This window comes from Vulpes vulpes, chromosome 13 (assembly GCF_048418805.1).
Source record: "Vulpes vulpes isolate BD-2025 chromosome 13, VulVul3, whole genome shotgun sequence".
NCBI classification, from domain to species: domain Eukaryota; kingdom Metazoa; phylum Chordata; class Mammalia; order Carnivora; family Canidae; genus Vulpes; species Vulpes vulpes.
In genome coordinates, this window is record NC_132792.1 from 159,261,226 (window position 1) to 159,278,547 (window position 17,322).

General features: G+C 67.9%; 1 protein-coding gene across 2 annotated transcripts in view; it reads left to right on the forward strand.

The window, feature by feature from the left end:
- Positions 1 to 13,938, forward strand: part of LGR6 (leucine rich repeat containing G protein-coupled receptor 6) — a 107,609-nt gene extending 93,671 nt beyond the window's left edge. For both annotated transcript variants that reach the window (XM_072733502.1, XM_072733503.1), the window contains 8 exons: positions 200 to 271; positions 1,234 to 1,299; positions 2,280 to 2,351; positions 2,642 to 2,713; positions 3,945 to 4,070; positions 4,758 to 4,918; positions 8,069 to 8,149; positions 10,647 to 13,938. In XM_072733502.1, coding sequence (XP_072589603.1) covers positions 200 to 271; positions 1,234 to 1,299; positions 2,280 to 2,351; positions 2,642 to 2,713; positions 3,945 to 4,070; positions 4,758 to 4,918; positions 8,069 to 8,149; positions 10,647 to 11,902 — 1,906 coding nt within the window. In that variant the 3' untranslated portion in view covers positions 11,903 to 13,938. The remainder of the gene's footprint in view (positions 1 to 199; positions 272 to 1,233; positions 1,300 to 2,279; positions 2,352 to 2,641; positions 2,714 to 3,944; positions 4,071 to 4,757; positions 4,919 to 8,068; positions 8,150 to 10,646) is intronic.
- The last annotated feature ends 3,384 nt before the right edge of the window (positions 13,939 to 17,322 follow it).

Genomic DNA, 17,322 nt, shown 5'->3' on the forward strand with positions numbered 1-17,322 from the left:
CGCAGCGCCCCCGGGCAGTGTCCCTGTCCCTCTGCCTCCCGCCCCAGAGCTCCGTGCACTCACTGGCCTGCTCCCCTCACCCCGCAGCCCAGCCCAGCCCTAGCATCAGCGCAGCGCCCCCATCAGAGCCACCCGAGCTGGGGCTGGGGGGCAGGGAAGGGGCCTGGGTGGGTGCCAGCCGCGTGTCCTCTCTCCGCAGGACCCTGACCCGCGCAGGCATCCGGCTGCTCCCACCCGGGATGTGCCAGCAGCTGCCGCGGCTCCGCGTCCTGTGAGTGGCTCGCGGACGTTGTCCCGTCTTGGTGTTGGGGCCCTTGCTCCCGGGGGTGGCCAAGACTTCTGTCCCACTCGGCCGCCGCTCTTCCTGGAGGGGACGAGCTGGGCCTCTGCTGAGCGCCCACCCGACAGGGCCCGGGCTGTGCTCTCTTGCCCGGGGCCAAACCACGCGGCCCTGGAGCCAGATCCGGGTCTGAGGCCCTGCTCTGCCGCCGGGCCGCTGCACACGTTGGGGCGCAGCCTCTGACCTCCCGGGGCTCCCATTCCTCATCAGCAAAAAGTGGATAAAAGTGTGAGGATCGGACAAAGCGTGCATCGGGCGCGTAGCACGTGGTGCAGTACCTGACGGGTGCTGGTGAGCAGCATCAGTCCGCGAGTGATAAGAACTCGACGTCCTCCGGGACCGGGTCCGGCGTCCAGGAGAATCACCTGCTCCCCCGAGTCCACCGGGAGTCACAGGCCCCCACGCAGACCAGGGCCCGCAGCTCGGGCGGGGAGGCTGGCACGCGACACGTCTGGAGATGTGGGCTGGAGACCCGGCCCTGCCACCGGCTCGCGTCCCTGGCGGCTTCTGTCCCCTCTGTGCCTCGGCGTCCTCGTGGGGTGGGAGGGGCCAGGCCAGGTGATCCCTCGGGGCCCCAGCTTCACTCCAGCTCGCCCAGTAAGGCCTGACGCGTTCCCTGTGGGCCGCCCCAGCACCGCGGCCTCTGCTCTCTCACTCCACCTCCCCAGGACCGCAGGGGCCCCCCTACTGGGAAAACGCCCCGGGGGGCCTCGTCTGGGCCCTGCTCGCTGTGCAGGGGGACTCTGGGGAAGGGAAGGGAAGACTCACTGGCCGCAGGTGTGTTTGCAGCCGCGTCCCTGCAGGTCCTTCTGGCCACGGCTGCCCGGCAGGGAGGCACGGCCTGGTCCGAGCTGCTTCTCCTGGCCCTCACCGCCCCCCTGTCCCCCCCCCAGGGAACTGTCCCACAATCAGATCGAGGAGCTGCCCAGCCTGCACAGGTGCCAGAAGCTGGAGGAAATGTGAGTCGGGGCATGAGGCAGGGGAGGTGAAGGCACGAAGCCGGGCCGGGTCCGCGGGGAGGGGTCAGCGCACACGCTCGGACGGCTCTCCCTTCCCTGAGCCCATGGAATCCGGGGGGTTGGTGCGGGGAGCTGGGCGGAGGCCCCGACACGACTTGTAGGGACCACAGATGCCGCACCCGGGAGCTGGCGCACGGACAGTCGGGGGGTGGCTCGCTCGGGGTCAGTAGCAGCGAGGGCAATGGTGACCAGGGCCGGCGGGGGCCAGGCCGGGTAGGGTAGGAGGCTGACAGCCCAGGGCCGCGGGGGGCGAGTGCCCCAGCTGAGGCCCCCCAGGTCCACACCCCCTTCAACACCTGCACGCTCGTACCCGGGAGGACGACCTAAGGCTCGAATCTGACGAGGCACAAAAGCCACTTTGAAAATGCTCTAAGCTCTTTTCACCCAGCTTCTGTTTGTGCCAACGGGCCGGGTCCCCTGGGCTCGGGGTCTGTCCCCTGGGCCCAGGCAGGATAGGGGCGGGCGGGCCTGTCCCGTCCGTCGAGGTGCCAAGGGAAGGAGGCTCTTCGGCGCTGTGAGGCCCGGGCTCCGTCCCTTTCCGAGGGGCCGAGCCCTGAGCTGTGCCCCCGGCTGGGCCAGCGAGGGGTCACCCAGGGGCGGGGCGACGCTCTGCTGCTGGCCTGAGGTCGGGAGGCCCCGGGGCGAGGTTGGCTGGGCTGGGAGCCAGCCCGGTGGGAACCCTGGAAACTGACTCCCTTTCGGGCCACAGGGATGGTTTTGTGGCTTTGTCTCCTGACCCACTTACCCGCGGCAACCGGATCCCCTCGTGCTCCCTTTAATTCTGGAGACTTCCGCGGGCCGGGCCCTTTTTTCCCGCGCCAGGAGAGGGGGGCTCCGCTTGCCTCCTCCCGGTGCGGGGGGCGTGGACCCGAGCCGGGGTCCGAGCCTGCGGGCTCATGCGGCCTCTCTCGCTGCCCCAGCGGCCTGCAGCACAACCGCATCGGGGCGATCGGAGCCGACACCTTCAGCCAGCTGAGCTCCCTGCGAGCCCTGTGAGTACCCGCAGCCGCGCGGTGGCCGTCCCCGCAGCCCGGGCCGCAGCGCGCTCTGACCCCCGCCCCCGCACACACCCAGGAGGGAGCCTCCCCGTCCAGCGGCTTCCCAGCCCCTTTCCCTGTGGCCACAGCCGGGTTGGGAGCCAGGCGGCAGGTGGCTCCCCGAGGGGCTGGAGGTCCCACCCCTGGGGCGGCTCAGATGGGGAGCAGGTGGGGGAGAAGCCGGGATGGGCGCAGCGAGCCCCCCCCTGCACTGGCCGCGCCTGTGATGCCCTCCCTGCCCACAGGGACCTGAGCTGGAACGCCATCCGCTCCATCCACCCCGAGGCCTTCGTGACCCTGCGCTCCCTCGTCAAGCTGTGAGTGCTCCCTGCAGCCTCCCCCGGGTGATGCAGCCCAGTGAGGACCACGCGGCCGTGGGTGGGAGGGGGACACGCGGGACTGACCGCACATCCCGGGAGGCGGCCTCCCCCCTAATCAGTCATTCTGACGGTCGGCTTGACGGCCGTGGGGCCTGGTAAACAGAGGGCCTGGCTCCTCCACACCCTGGGACGGGGCAGCAGGTGTGGGAGCCCGGGCCTCAGCCCAGCAGCCCCCTGCATGAGCACCACCCCCGAGGGCTGCTGTCGAGCGGGTGGCAGGGGTCGCAGAGCCCCCGCCTTACACGGGAGGCTCACGGGGAGCGTGCGGCGCTGGCAGGGGCCTGTGGTGCGAGTTGTGTACTGCACAAGGGCTCCCGTGCGAGGGGGAGCCCGCTGCCTGCCTGCATGTCCTGGAGGCGTGTCCGCCCCATAGGACGCCTTTCTGAGTGACCCCCGGACTCCCTCGGGGCCAGCTCCAGGCCTGGCCTCGGGGGTCACGCAGCCCAGCCCCTCACCCCCTGGGGAGGCCTCCAGGCCCGCAGCAGGGCCAGGGCCCGCCTCCCCGGTGCTCGCAGCCTGCCTCCCTGGGCGCGGGGCCCGGCCTCGCAACCTCGCACCTCGGTCTTCCCGCTCCTGTTTGCTCTGCTCCTGCCAGATCCGTAGGGTGGATATTTTTATCCCTTTGAAAGATGAGGACATTGAAACTCAGGCCAACGTGTGACTCCCGTTGGGCACAGAAGGAGGCAGGGACAGCGCCAGGTTTCCTGCCTTCCAGCCCAGGCCCTTCCACAACGCACAGTCCGTAGTCCTGGGGTCTGCTCTGGGGTCCCGCATCCCCTAAACGGCTCCATGCGTGTCCCCCTCCCTGGACCGCAGAACCAGAGAGCAGCCCTGTCCAGCCGCCAACCCCGGCCCGTCGTGTGGGCGGGACAGCAGGTGCCCCCAGCGGGCGCCCAGGGGCCCTCGGAGGGGGCTGCAGTCGGGGGGCCTGTTGCTAACCACTGGGACGGCTCAGCGTGACTTCGGAGCCGTCCCTGTGCGTCGTCGGCCCGCGGCGTCTGGGGAGTGAGCCCGTGAGCAGCGGTGTGGGGTGGGTGACGGCTGGTCCGGCCACCGTGCCCGCCCTCCGGCCCCGGCACAGACGCGCCACCTCCCTGCTCCTGTCCTGTCCCGGCTGGGGTCCCCTGGGCCCCGCGCAGGCCAGTGCTGCCGACCGCCTCTGTCCTAGGGACCTGACCGACAACCAGCTGAGCACCCTGCCGCTGGCCGGACTCGGGGGCCTGATGCACCTGAAGCTCCGAGGGAACCTGGCCCTGTCCCAGGCCTTCTCCAAGGACAGCTTCCCAAAGCTGAGGTGAGGCCCCCGGCCCTGGGCGGGTTGCCCCGGAGCCGCGGCAGAGGCCGTGGGGGCAGAGGGAAAACCGGAGGGCCCAGAGCCTGCGGGTCGGGCCGCTGCTGAGCGGGACGGGCCTGTGCCCCCGCCCGCCCAGCGGGTTCAGAGCGTGTCTTTCTGTCCCAAGCACCGGCCCGAGGGGACGCCGAGAGCCCCAGGACCTCCCTGCTCCCTGCTGTCCCCAGGGCAGTGTCTGGACCCCATGGTCACAGCCAGGCCCAGGGCGCCGACGGGTGGGGCGAGCTGCCCAGCAGCCCCCGTGCCAGTGACACGCAGGCCTCAGCCCGTGCGGCCCGAGCCTCCCGCCGCCGCGGACCAGATGCCCGGAGGCTCTGCCCCAGCCCTCGCAGGACCCCTGTCTCCTTGGACAGGAAGGAAGGGCGGCCGGCTGGGCGGGAGCAGAGCCGGGGGCCGTGCGGGCTTGGGGGCTGCTCGCCGCTCGGGGCCTCCCGAGGGGACTCCAGCAACGGTGGAAAGTTCATCGTCCTGTTTCCTTCTCAGACCAGTGAGGGAAAGACGGGCGGATGCTCGGCCCCGCAGAGGCTGTGAGGCGGCACGCGGGAGGCCGGCGGCCCGCACCGTCCTGGGACGCAGGGGGTCCAGGGCCCGGCGCCCTAAGCACTCCTAAGGCAGCCCCTCCGCCCCCAGGATCCTGGAGGTGCCCTACGCCTACCAGTGCTGCGCCTACGGCGTCTGTGCCGGCTTCTTCAAGTCCTCGGGGCAGTGGGGGGCTGAGGACTTCCACCCTGCTGAGGACGAAGCCCCGAAGAGGCCCCCCGGCCTGCTGGCCGGCCAGGCTGAGAACCACTGTGAGTGCGGGGCCTGGGCAGGCGGCTGGGGGCTGGGGCAGCCTAGGGGGAGGCTCGGGGCGGAGAGGGGTCGTGGCAGGGGCCGCGGGGGGAGCCCCAAGTGCCTGGGAGGTGAGCCCTGCTCACACCGCGGCCTGGGACGCCGCCCAGAGGTGCTTGGGGAGGAGCGGACGGGGCGACGGGGACAGCAGTGACGCTTCCACACCCGCCGCGCCCTCCGCAGCGCACAGGGTGCCTCCCGGCCGCGACACCGCCGTCCTTGCGACCCGCGCGTTCCCTCTCCACGCGGGCCCTTCGAGGGCAGGCCAGGAAGGACATCCACGTCCTGGCCACCCTGAGCCAAGCGGGGCTGAGTCAAGTCAATTAAGTGAAACCTGCTTAAAAGAAAAAAAAAAAAGGCCCCTCAGTATACGTCCTAGAGCCAAACGGGATCACGAGCGTCGCAGCCGTCCTGCCTCGCGGAGCCACCAGGGCCGAGGGGACCCTGAGGGGACGGGCCCCAGGGTCTGTTCCTGGAACCGCTGGGGTAAAAGGAAGGAGGGTGTAGGCGGGCAGCCGAGGGGACTCGGGGATCGTCACCGGCCGGTGTTTGGACAAAGGGCCAAGGGGAGCGCTTCCAGCCCCTCAGCTGCACGCCTGTGGCAGAGCCGACGTAGAATCAGGAGGAAGCAACGTGGGGCCCCACGTGGGGTATTGGGCGTGTTTTCCAGTCTCTGACCCCCTCCGTGTGGACCGTATGTCCATGGAGAAGCTGAACAGAAAAATCAAAACATAAGAAAGGCACCTTGTGGCGGTGTAGACGGACTTGGGGCCTAACCCCAACTGCACCATTTACCGGTTGAGCTGCCTCGGCCACGCTGACCCCCTTAGAGCCTCGTTCCTTGTGTTTGGTCCGCGGATGAGAAGCGCAGGCACCTGGGGCCTGGAGGACGCAGCAGGTGCACCGCCGCGGGAGCCGGGCGCCTCCCAGCCTGGACGGGAGGGGGAGCGTCGTCTGGACACGGCTCGCCCATGGGGTGGGGGTGTCCAGGTGTCCCTCCCCGGGGAGGGTGTGAGGCCACAGCAGCATCCCCTGGGCGGCCGTCCCCAGGGAGGTCCGGAGTCGGCCGGCTGCACTCCCTCGGGGCTGCAAGGAGCCCCGGAAACTTTCCTCAGGCTCAGGCCTTGCAGGGCCCCAGGGCGTCGGGTCGTGGGCGCCTGTGCTCCTCGGGAGCTGGGCCGGGCCCCCCACTTCCTGAGGGCTCATACGCCTGGAGGAGGAAGGCCAGGTGCTTCGCTGCAGCCAGACTCGATTTCCTCCCCGCCTGGACTGGTTATTTAACACCGTGGCCGTGACCCTCCAGCTTAGACACGGGTCGTGGCTGCCCCCTCCGCTGCATTCCTGCTTCTGCTTTCAAGGACTCGCAGGCTCCGTGCGGGGGAGCAGGGCCAGGCAGGGAGCACGGTGGGTGGGGACGCCGGGCTGGGCCGCGGGCGTCACCCCGCAGAGCCTTCCCGCCCCCCGGGACAGCACCCAACTGAACGTGTTCACCCTTTGGGGACGAAACAAGCCACAGGAGCCAAAGACGGGGACAGGCGTGACGCCGAGTGACTGCTCCATTACTTGTGCAAGAGAATGAGGCCGCGGGGCCCAGTCCCTGAAACCCACGCCCTGGACGGGCGTCCCTCAGCCAAAGCGCTGAGCCACCCAGGGATCCCAAAAATCTCATTTGATTCAAACAAGTCACAGGGTTTCTCTGACGACGCGTTGGTCTTTCTCGCCCTTTCCTCGGGCGACGGGAGCTGCAGGGGCCAGACTTGGAGGGATCCGAAAGGGCGACCCAGTCCGGCCCTTTCTCACGTCAGGGCCTCTCTGCTCCGGTACCTGGGCGGCAAGTCACACGCAGCTCACGCAGCCGCAGAGCTGCCCCGATGCCCCCTCCAGGGCCCCCCCCACCCCAAGATCGGCCCCTCACCCGGGAAGGCCTGACGGCTACATATCCGGGCTCTGGAGGCAGACAAACTGGTCAAGTTCTGCCCCGTCGTACTCCGGCTGGAGACCTCGGGAGAGCCACTTAACGTCCGCGAGCCTCAGTTTCCTCATCGGCCCAATGGGTCCAGGCCTGCTTCATGCACTGCCAGGAGGTTACTGAGACCACGAGGACGAGGATTCGCCGGCCCAGTGCGGCCCGGAGCCAGGTCGGGGGCCTCAGGCCTCACCGTTACATCCGCGTGGCCGCTGACGGTGCACCCGACGGTGGACGCCTCCATCCTCTTCCGTCCGCGTGGGCTCCCCGCAGCAGGACCACGTGTTGCCGCCCCCAGGTCGTCTGCACTTGCCCGAGGCCCCGTGGACGGGTGCTGCTGCAGCCCACGGGCCCTTGGCCCACCTCTCGGTCACCTACTGCAGCTTCCCCACGTGCGTCGGCACAGCAGGTGCAGCGCAAGCCCTTGGCCCGAGTCAGTCCCCCGGGGCCTTTGAGGGTTCAGGCAGCGGCCTCCAGCGCCCACGGTCCCTGTTCACGTCCTCTGAGCACAGTCCGGCTCCCTGCTCCGTCACAGAGGGGCCCTTCCTGGGGTGCCGGGCAGCTCCGTCCGCTGCTATCACTCTCTTGATTTGGGCTCAGGTGGTTGTGTTGGGGTCACAGGGTCGAGCCCCGCATGGGGCTCCACACTGGGCGCGGAGCCTGCCTGAGGTTCTCTCCCTCTGCCCCTCAACCCCAGCTGGTGCTCGCTCACTCACTCTCTAAAAAGCAAAACGATGTCTTTCCCAGCTCATGGTGTTCGCGGCCGCACCTGGAACAACAGCGGGGGACCGGGGGCTCCTGGGGAGGCAGCCCTGCCCCGCGTCTGAGCCGCCCAGCGGACGAGGCTCGGGGGGGGGCGCGACAGGCTGACTCAGAGCTCGAGGCGGCCTCCCTCCCACCCCACGTTTGCTGGGAAGAGCAGCCCGGCAGATAGTGGCGAGTGGGCCCGGAGCTGCACGGTCGCTCCCGAGTGGAGCAGACGAGCAGGGCCGCGGGGACGGCCTGCGGGGAGCGGCGTGCGTTGGGGTGACCGCTTGAACGGCCGGCCCTTTGGACAGACGTAGAGCTGGACGGTCCCCAGCCTGCGGCCCCCCAGCCCCCTGGCCTCCCGGCCCCCAAGCCACTTTGTGGTCTTGCCTCTCAGATGACCTGGATCTGGACGAGCTGCAGCTGGACATGGAGGACACCCGGCCGCGCCCCAGCGTGCAGTGCAGCCCCGCTCCAGGTGAGACGGGCGCGGGGGGCGGGCGGTGGGGGGGGACGGGGAAGGCACAGCCAGCTACCTCCGCGAGGTGCCAGGCCAGCCCCCCACGGCCGTGACCACGGTTCAGGCACCGTTGCTGCCTAAGCACCCACATCCCGTGGGCTGCGCAGGCTCCTCCGGTGGTTCCTGGGGAGGGACCTGCAGGTCTGCCCTTGGTGGCGGGTGCTGCGGGGTGTGGGGTGCGGGGTGTGGGGGAGCCAAGCAGCCTGCCCAGATGAGCCCGGAGAAGGAGACGTTGGAGAAAGCGCCTCCCAGTGGAGGGAGCCCCGGGAAGGCGCTGTTGGCGGGTGCGCAGGGCGGCGGCTGGGGTGCTCCCTCAGGCGGCCTCGCAGAGGCCACGGCCTCCCGCCTGGACTCCCCAGGGTCAAACCCCGGGACGGGTCCCAGGCCCGTCCAGCCCTCGGGGGTGGGGGGTGTGGGGGAAGCGGCCTGGAGTCCAGCCTGAGGCCACCTCGCTGTGAGGGAAGGACGAGAATCCCCTTCCCTGTGTGCAGAGCGGCCAGCTGCTGAGCCAGGAAGCCGCTGGGCATCGACAGTGCTAGCCTGGGGGCGCAGGGCCGGACGGGGGTGCCTCCCGGGATCGAGGCCGCGTTGGGGTCCCTGCAGGGAGCCTGCCTCTCCCTCAGCCCCTGTCTTGGCCTCTCTGGGTCTCTCATGAGTAGATAAATAAAATCCTAAAAAAAAAGAAAAAAGAATAAAATAAAGTGCTAGCCCCGCCCCCCCCCCCCCCCCCCCCCCGCCCCAGGCAGTAGTGCGTTGCTTAAGCCAGGAAGGAGCTGTTGGGGGAACAGAAAGCGGGGCACAGTGTGCTTCCCCGCGATGGGGAGCCCGTGTGCCTGCGTGTGCCCCGCCTGCCGCCTCCCCTCTGGTTCCAGCGCCCTCCCCGACCCCCCCCTCCCGCGCCCTCCCAATGATACCCCCCACCCTCCCCATCAACCCCCCTCCCCGACCCCATCCCACCCTCCCCACCGACCCCCCTCCCCAAGACCCCCTCCCCCCCAGCATTGGCAGCGCACCTCCTGGTGCCAGCGCAGAGCAAGGGCAGGGGGGCCTCGCAGAAGCAGGTGGGTCCCCTTCTCCCGTGGAAGCCCACCCGCCTCGGCGGCCGCGGGACCTCACATCTCGAACCAAAGACCCGGACGAGGGAACGAGGAGGCTCCCTCCCAAAGGCGAAGTCCACTCGCTCTCGCTTTAGAAGCGGGTTGTCCGGAGGGTCCGACAAGTGACGGGACATCCCTGCGGACCAGCTCCCAGCAGGCAGCCACGGAAAACGTGCCCTGCAGGAAGACGAAGATTCGGGGAAGTGCACACGATGAAATTTTTTAACTTGAAAAGTGGGAGTTAAAAACTACGTATGGAAAATCCCGATTCAGTTTAACAACTACATGCATTTTTGTGTTTTTTGTTTTTTGTTTTTTTTTTGTATTTTTTTTAAAAATGGAGACACTAAAATGAGCTCTTTCAGAGAGGCGGGATGATAAGCAGTTTTAATTTTTCCATGTTGTATTTTCCAAACTTCCTACAACGTATTTTCAAACTTTTTCCATCTATTATGTGGTAGTCGGGAGAAAATACGTTTAAAAAGTAATTCCTGGGACACCCCGGGGGGCTCACCGGTTGAGCGTCCGCCTCAAGCTCAGGGCGTGGCCCCAGGGTCCCTGGATCGAGTCCCGCGTTGGGCTCCCCGCATGGAGCCTGCTTCTCCCTCTGCCTGGGTCTCCGCCTCTCTCATGAATAAATAAATAAAATCTTAACAACAAAAAGAAGTAGTTCCCACAAAAGCCTCTCAAGTTCCCAAGCTACTGGAAATACATTGCAGGACAGGAGTCCGAAGCCAAAGGAAATGAAGACATCATGCGTCCAAAGTCACCGGGTGATTTGAGGACAGAACCTGGGGGGGGAGACGGGAAACAGCACGATCTCACCCATTTGTGCAAAACCAGGTTGGAAAAACCCAGAGTCGTCTGCATTTTAATGCACTTACTGTGCTTTTCTTCCCAAATAGTGACCGCGGCCGGTTCCCGTCTGGGGCAGGGGTGGCCCGGCCCGACGCCGCGTGGCCAGGCTTGCGCACGGGGGTCCTTCGTGGCTCGCTGGGCACGGGCTGGGCTGGGCCCCCCGCAGCCACTTGTGCCTCCCACCAGCCGCGCCCGCTCCGATGCCCCTCCTGACCTCTAACGGCTTCGGCCTTGGAGAGCGCCTTGCTGAGCGTGAGCCCGCCCTGGCTTCGTGTGCTGCCCACTCGCACTTTGCGTACAGATGGGCCGACCGCATGTTTCCGTTTGCCCCTCAGAAGAGCTGGGGTGCCCCCGCTCCCCCCGCCCACCTGGGAGTTCCCAGGGGCCAGGTCAGCCTCCGTCAGCCGGGGCTCCCTGAGGACGCGGGCCGTGTCCCCGCGCCCCAGGGCCCCGTGTCACGCAGCCTGCCGGAGGGTGACGTCCGATCGTGTCTCCCGCAGGCCCCTTCAAGCCGTGCGAGCACCTCTTCGAGAGCTGGGGCGTCCGGCTGGCCGTGTGGGCCATCGTGCTGCTGTCCGTGCTGTGCAACGGGCTGCTGCTGCTGAGCGTGTTCGCGGGCGGCCCGGGCCCCCTGCCCCCGGTCAAGTTTGTCGTCGGGGCGATCGCCGGAGCCAACGCCGTGAGCGGCCTCTCCTGCGGCCTCCTGGCCTGCGTGGACGCCCTGACCTTCGGCCAGTTCGCCCAGTACGGAGCGCGCTGGGAGACGGGGCTGGGCTGCCGGGCCACGGGCTTCCTGGCGGTGCTGGGGTCCGAGGCCTCAGTGCTGCTGCTCACCCTGGCTGCCGTGCAGTGCAGCGTGGCCGTGTCGTGCGTCCGGGCCTACGGGAAGGCGCCCGCCCTGAGCAGCGTTCGCGCGGGGGCCCTGGGCTGCCTGCTGCTGGCCGGGCTGGCGGCCGCCCTGCCCCTCGCGTCCGTGGGCGAGTACGGGGCGTCCCCGCTGTGCCTGCCCTACGCGCCCCCCGAGGGCCGGCCGGCCGCCCTGGGCTTCGCCGTGGCGCTGGTGATGATGAACTGCCTGTGCTTCCTGCTGGTGGCTGCTGCCTACATCAAGCTCTACTGCGACCTGCCGCGGGCCGACCTGGAGGCCGTGTGGGACTGCGCCATGGTGCGCCACGTGGCCTGGCTCATCTTTGCCGACGGGCTCCTCTACTGCCCCGTGGCCTTCCTCAGCTTCGCCTCCATGCTGGGCCTCTTCCCCGTCACCCCCGAGGCCGTCAAGTCCGTGCTCCTGGTGGTCCTGCCCCTGCCTGCCTGCCTCAACCCCCTGCTGTACCTGCTGTTCAACCCCCACTTCCGGGACGACCTGCGGCGGCTCTGGCCCTGCGCGGGGACCCCGGGGCCCCTTGCCTATGCTGCCGCCAGCGAGCTGGAGAAGAGCTCCTGCGACTCCACCCAGGCCCTGGTGGCCTTCTCTGATGTGGATCTCATTCTGGACGCTTCCGAGGCTGGGCGCCCCCCCGGCCTGGAGCCCTACGGCTTCCCGTCAGTGACCCTCCTCTCCGGTCAGCAGCCGGGGGGCCCCAGGTCGGAGGGCAGCCACTTTGCGGAGCCAGAGGGAGCCCACTTTGGGAGCCCACCGGCCCCTGGGGATGGAGAACTGCGGCTCAGGGCCGAGGGAGCCGCGCCCGCGGGTGGGGGCTCGTCAGCGGGCAGGGCCTTGCAGCCCGCGAGCCCAGCCTTTGCCTCACACTTATAGATGTCGGTCCTGGCTCCTCGCCCCCTCTTCCCTTCCCCGTCCTCCCAGCCGCAAGTGACGGCTGCTTGTGTGATAAACTCCCGGACGTGTGATCCGCAGCGGGACGGCCCAGCGCCAGAGCCGCGGCTGCAGCGGTCTCCTCTGCGTGGCCGCGGCCGGCGTGTGCCTCCTGGCCTGGCTTCCCGTGGCCTCCCCTGGCCGTCGTCCCTGCCCTGCCCGAGGCCGGAGGCCGGAGATCTCAAATCTGTCTTCTTGAGGGAAACGAGGAAAGCACAAAACAGTGTAGGGGGGTGCCGAGCGGGTCAGGGGTCGGGGGGCAACGGGCAGGGGCACCTCTCGGAGAGAGCCCTATAGGTGACCTGCCGGGGCACTTGGGCATCTGCCCTTTGACTCGCGGAACACACCGCGCTCGGCGTCCCGTTAATCTCGAGCCGGGCCGTGCAACAGGACGTGGCCGAGTCAGCCGGGAGGCTCCGACGGGTTCCGTCCCCCTTAGCCGTGCGCGGGGCACGTTAGAGCAGAGCCCGCGGGGAGTCCGGAGCCGCTGTTTAATCCACCGCCCCGGATTATTTGACAGCAGCTTTCGGTTTGTCTGGTTGGTTTTCACGGGGCATCTGCCAGGGCCTCCCAGAGTCAACGGTGCTCTGTCGCGGGGCACCCTCGAGGCCCTCGTTGGGCCACCGCCTGCTGCTACGGAGACATCTCAAGCTGCCGCCTTTCCTGGAAACCCTGATGCGGGCGGTTCCACCGGGGACTTGAGGATCCCGTCTGCCGGAGGAGACTGCACGCCCTACCCTCCGGGTCCTCCGGGTCCCCCGGGAAGGGAGGTCTCCTGCCCTCGCTGGAGAGGGCGTCCCTGGGGCCCGGCAGGGGACATGCTGGGAAGCCCATGGCAGCCTGGCCTCCTGGCTCCACCGCGTGCCTGTCGCCTGCTCCCGCCACGGCCTGGCCCCTGCTCTGCACCCTGGGCCCGCTGCCTCGTGGGGCAGTGGCACAGGAGCCTCGGCCAGCAGCCTCGGGGTATCTGCGTTGCACGTACTGCTTTGTAGGAAGCGTCACAGGGCCACGGGCGCCCGGGCGCCCCGGAGAAGCACGACCCCCTGCCCTACGGTTTACAAGTGCCTCCGGGTGGCCCGGCGCTCGCACCCCAGACATGCAGGCCCTCCGTGCCAGGGCGAGGGGGGAGAGCCGGGACATTCTCGAAGACACGAGAAGGGAACCCAAGGCTCAGGAAAGGGGCCCCGCCATTAAGACAACTGAGAAGGTCCTTGTGCCTGCCCCGAGCATCTTCCCCCCCCCCCCGCCACCCCCCCCCCCCCCCCCGTCCCCGCTCTCTCAGGGCCCAGGGGAAATCCTGACACGAGTCCAAGGGCCGCCTGCTGCTGCGGAGGGAGGCAGAGGGTGGGTGGCGCTTGCCCATTTCTCTGTCTGACCGCGGAGCCGCCTGGACGCTTCCCGGCTCCAAGGCAAAAGGTGCTGAGCTTGACCTCAGGGTCCTGGCCCAGGGACTGTGCACCTGCTGGATGCGGGGAGCTCCCTGTTTCATGGAGGACGAGTCTGCTCTGCTTTGGGAACCCAGAGCCGGTGACTGTCACGAGGAAAGTTCTCCGAGGTGCCCTAGGGATGACAGCGTTGGTGTGATTTGGGGGATCGCAGGTCATCCAGGCTCCTCCGCACGGCCACCCCCCGCCCCATGGGATCGTTTCCCCCCGGAGTGGGAGCCAGTGTTGCGTGGGATGTGGAGCGAGGTGGCCTTGTGTGGGAGGTTCAGGAGTCGTGGGAACAGCCCCCCGCAGGTGGCCTCTGGTGTGCAAAGGGCGCAGGTCTGTTGGCTGCAAGCTCTGGGGTGGCACCACCGTCCCCATCATTTACTTCTAAAGATCCGGGCGTTGGCCAAGCCTGGCCCTCCCGGGGCGGAGTGGGGACATGGGGGCACTGGCGGCGTTTGCCGTGACCTGGTTTCATGATTCGGGAAGCCTCGTCCATGTGGCACATTCACCCGAAAGCAGGTGGTGAAGTAGTTTCGTTGTTCCCGGCTTCCTGGGCGCAGGTCTGTTGGCTGCAAGCTCTGGGGTGGCACCACCGTCCCCATCATTTACTTCTAAAGATCCGGGCGTTGGCCAAGCCTGGCCCTCCCGGGGCGGAGCGGGGACATGGGGGCACTGGCGGCGTTTGCCGTGACCTGGTTTCATGATTCGCGAAGCCTCGTCCATGTGGCACATTCACCCGAAAGCAGGTGGTGAAGTAGTTTCGTTGTTCCCGGCTTCCTAGCCAGGCCGTGTGTCCCTCTTCGGTCACCCCCGGTCATCCCTAGAGGACGCGCAGGTTTCATATGCCTTTGACGACACACAAAGTCAGACGCCAAGTAATCCAGCGCATGTGAAACCGTCCAGAACGGTGTCCGCGGGTGGAGTCCACGCAAAGGGCCGTGGCGGTGGCGATGCTGGAACCGCTGTGCCCCGCCCGCCAGCTGTGCCCACCTCGGTCTCCTCGCAGACCGACGTGCAGAGGAGAACCTTCTGGACCGGGCCGCGGCCTTGCCAGCACCTCTGCGCACATCAGGAGCAAAACAATCCAGGGCTGAGACTTGAGGACCATGGACTAACCGTCCCCTGGCCTCCCTCTCCCCGTTTCTTGCTCCCCAACCCCCTTCCGACGCTCCTTTTCCGGGAAGACTGCGAGGTCTAAGGACCGCGGGAGGCGGAGGAGGGAGAGTTGCGGGCCGCAGGGGCCTGAGTACTGAGGGTGGCGGGAGCCGCTGGGGCCCGTGGTCCCCCCTGCACCACCTCCTCCAAGGCCTCGGGGCCCGGCCCAGGCCCTCCGCAGCTGTGTGAAGAGTGAGACGCGTCCAGATGTAAATGTTTGGAGTCTTCTGTATAATAAAGCGCCAGCGATGTATCACGTGCGTCCCTCGGCTCTTTTCTGCGGCCACCCGGGAGCTCTGCGGGGCGCAGCGGGGGGCGGGTGCCGGGCGCCCCGGGACGGCGGCGGGGCCGGGGTCAGTGAGCCTCCGTGGGCCGCCCGCGCCTCGCCACCCTCGGCGGGGCTCCTCACCCCGGGATGCAGGAGGCTCCCTCGGAGTCTGGTGTTTGAATACGTGGCACAGTCGCGTGGTTCCAATAAAGCGTATCTGCTCCACAGTCCCCGCCGGCCGCTTCAGCCCTCACTGGTCACCAGTTAGACGTTTCTTACGCGTCCGCCCAGAGTTGCTTCCTGCACACGCCAGGTGCGTGTGTCCTCGCTCCCCTCCGGCCGGGTCGCCAACCACATGCTGCTTCTGCCCCTCACCGACCCGCAGAGCTCAGACATCCTTAGACATCAGTATAGAATGTGCACGTGCTCTCGCTCTCCCTCTCTCTCTCTCTCTCTCTCTCGCTCTCCCTCTCTCGCTCCCTCGCTCTCTCAGTATCTCATACGTCCTACACAGATGTGGCCTAACTTTATCCCCCCCCCCCCACCCCCGCCATGGAAATGTGGTTCGCTTGATCTTTTGCTTCTACAAACACTGCGACAAGTAACGGGGGAGGCACCTCATTTACACACGTGCGTCTGTAAGACACATTACCAGACGTGCCATCGCTGGGTCGAAAGAGAGTTCTAGATCGTGTTCCTTAAGTAGTGGAGCCAGACGTGTGGGCGCCACGGTGCGCTGGGTAGGTGCACTGGGACTCCAGGGCATCTGGGCCTCGGGGGCACAGGGACGGGTGTGTGGGGCCTCGGGGGTGCTGGGACTGGGGGGCTCGGGGGCGTGGGGGGGCAACAGGTGTGTGCGGGGCCTTGGGGGCACAGGGATGGGTGTGTGGGGCCTCAGGGGCGCAGCGTGGGGGACGGGTGTATGTGGGCCTCGGAGGCACCGGGCCTGGGGGCTCAGGGGCACTGGGGCTGCGGGGCCTGGGAGCCACGTGAACCCGCACCGCTCGGCCTCCGGGGCGCCTCCCCACCGCACGTGGGCCTGGACGCTGCCCTGAGCCGCCCTGGGTGCTCCCTGACCGTGTGGCGGCCGTGGAAGGCAGCGGCCCTTGCAGGAGGGCAGGTTCCAGGCGCCGGGAGGAGACCCGGAGGCAGGACGGGAGCCCTGTGCCCGGGGAGCGTGGGGGCATCACTGCCCCGCAGAGGCGCTGATGTTAACGACGACGGCGTCTGGGGTAATAGCATCTTCCCCGACCTCACCGCTTCCTCTGGCTTGTGGCTGTGCCCGCAGCCGGACCCGGGGCTCCTCAGGCCCCTGCGCACCCTCCGCTTCCTTGGCCCCGGAGCCGCGCCGCCCTCCCTCCACGAGGTGGCACCCGAGGCCGGCTCCCGCGTGGGCCCGGGGCGTATGGGTCAAGGCTGGTCCTCTGATGGGGCCACGGACAGGCGTGGTGGTCGCAGCTGGCCTCCTCTGGCAGTGGACGGCTCGCGGGCAGGCCCCCTGGGACCCCAGCCTGTTGGACGCACCCACCGTCGTGGGGTCAGCCCTTCCCACAGGGCCTTGCACAGAAGGTGCTCAGTTAACCTGGGGGGGTCACAAAGGTAACATATCAGGTGGGGGGGGGAGAATGGAAAGGGCAGGTGACAAGGTAGCCGAGGCCACCTCACCTGTGTCATCACGAAGCCTGACACCAGCGGCTGTGTCCTTGGATCCCACAGGTAGTTTGAGAAGCACAGGACGGCCAGATGTCAGCACCTGCAGACACGTGAGGCCAGGTAAGCTCCCTCCTATTTTGTAGAGGAGGAAACCGAAGGAGAGGAGCTGCCCATTGGCCCGCAGCTACTCTCGGGGAACCGAGGAGACAGAGCTTCAATACTGGAGCAGCGTCCATACGGTCATGGGCGATCCGCGGAGGGAAGCCTGGACTTTCCCCCCAAGGGGCCACTTCACCACCTGACCCTGTTGGGGCAAGTGCCCCAGACACAGCGCCCAGGTCGGCAGAGAGCCTAGCAGATGAGTCGGAACTTAGGGCCACCACCACCAGCACCTCCTCCCGTCCCCAAGAGGAAGTTGCCTCTGATGGGAGGTCTGGGAGAAGGATCCGTCGGCAGGGCCTCTCCTGAGGCTGGTGGCCAGGTCCTGGTTAAAGGACGCAGACCGTGGGAGGAACGGGCTGTAGTCCAGTGAGGCTGCGGGTCAGGGGAAAGGCAGGCACGTGACGGGGAGAAGCCTGGAGCAGGGCCGGGAGGGACACTGGACAGCCTGTCATCCTCGACGGGGACTGAGAGCTGGAGCCAGGGATGGGCACCCGGTGGGGCCGTGGCGGGAGCCGGGGCAACTTGCCAAGAAGCCGGGAGACAGCGGGGTCTGCGTCCCTCACCCCGGGCCCACCCGGCCTCTCCCGGGCTCCCCTGGCAGCCCCGGGCAGGACTCTGGGCCCGGAGCAGGTTCGGAAGCCGCAGCCCCCTCCCCCCTCTGCTTTCCCTCCCTCGGGCCCCCTCGACCTAAA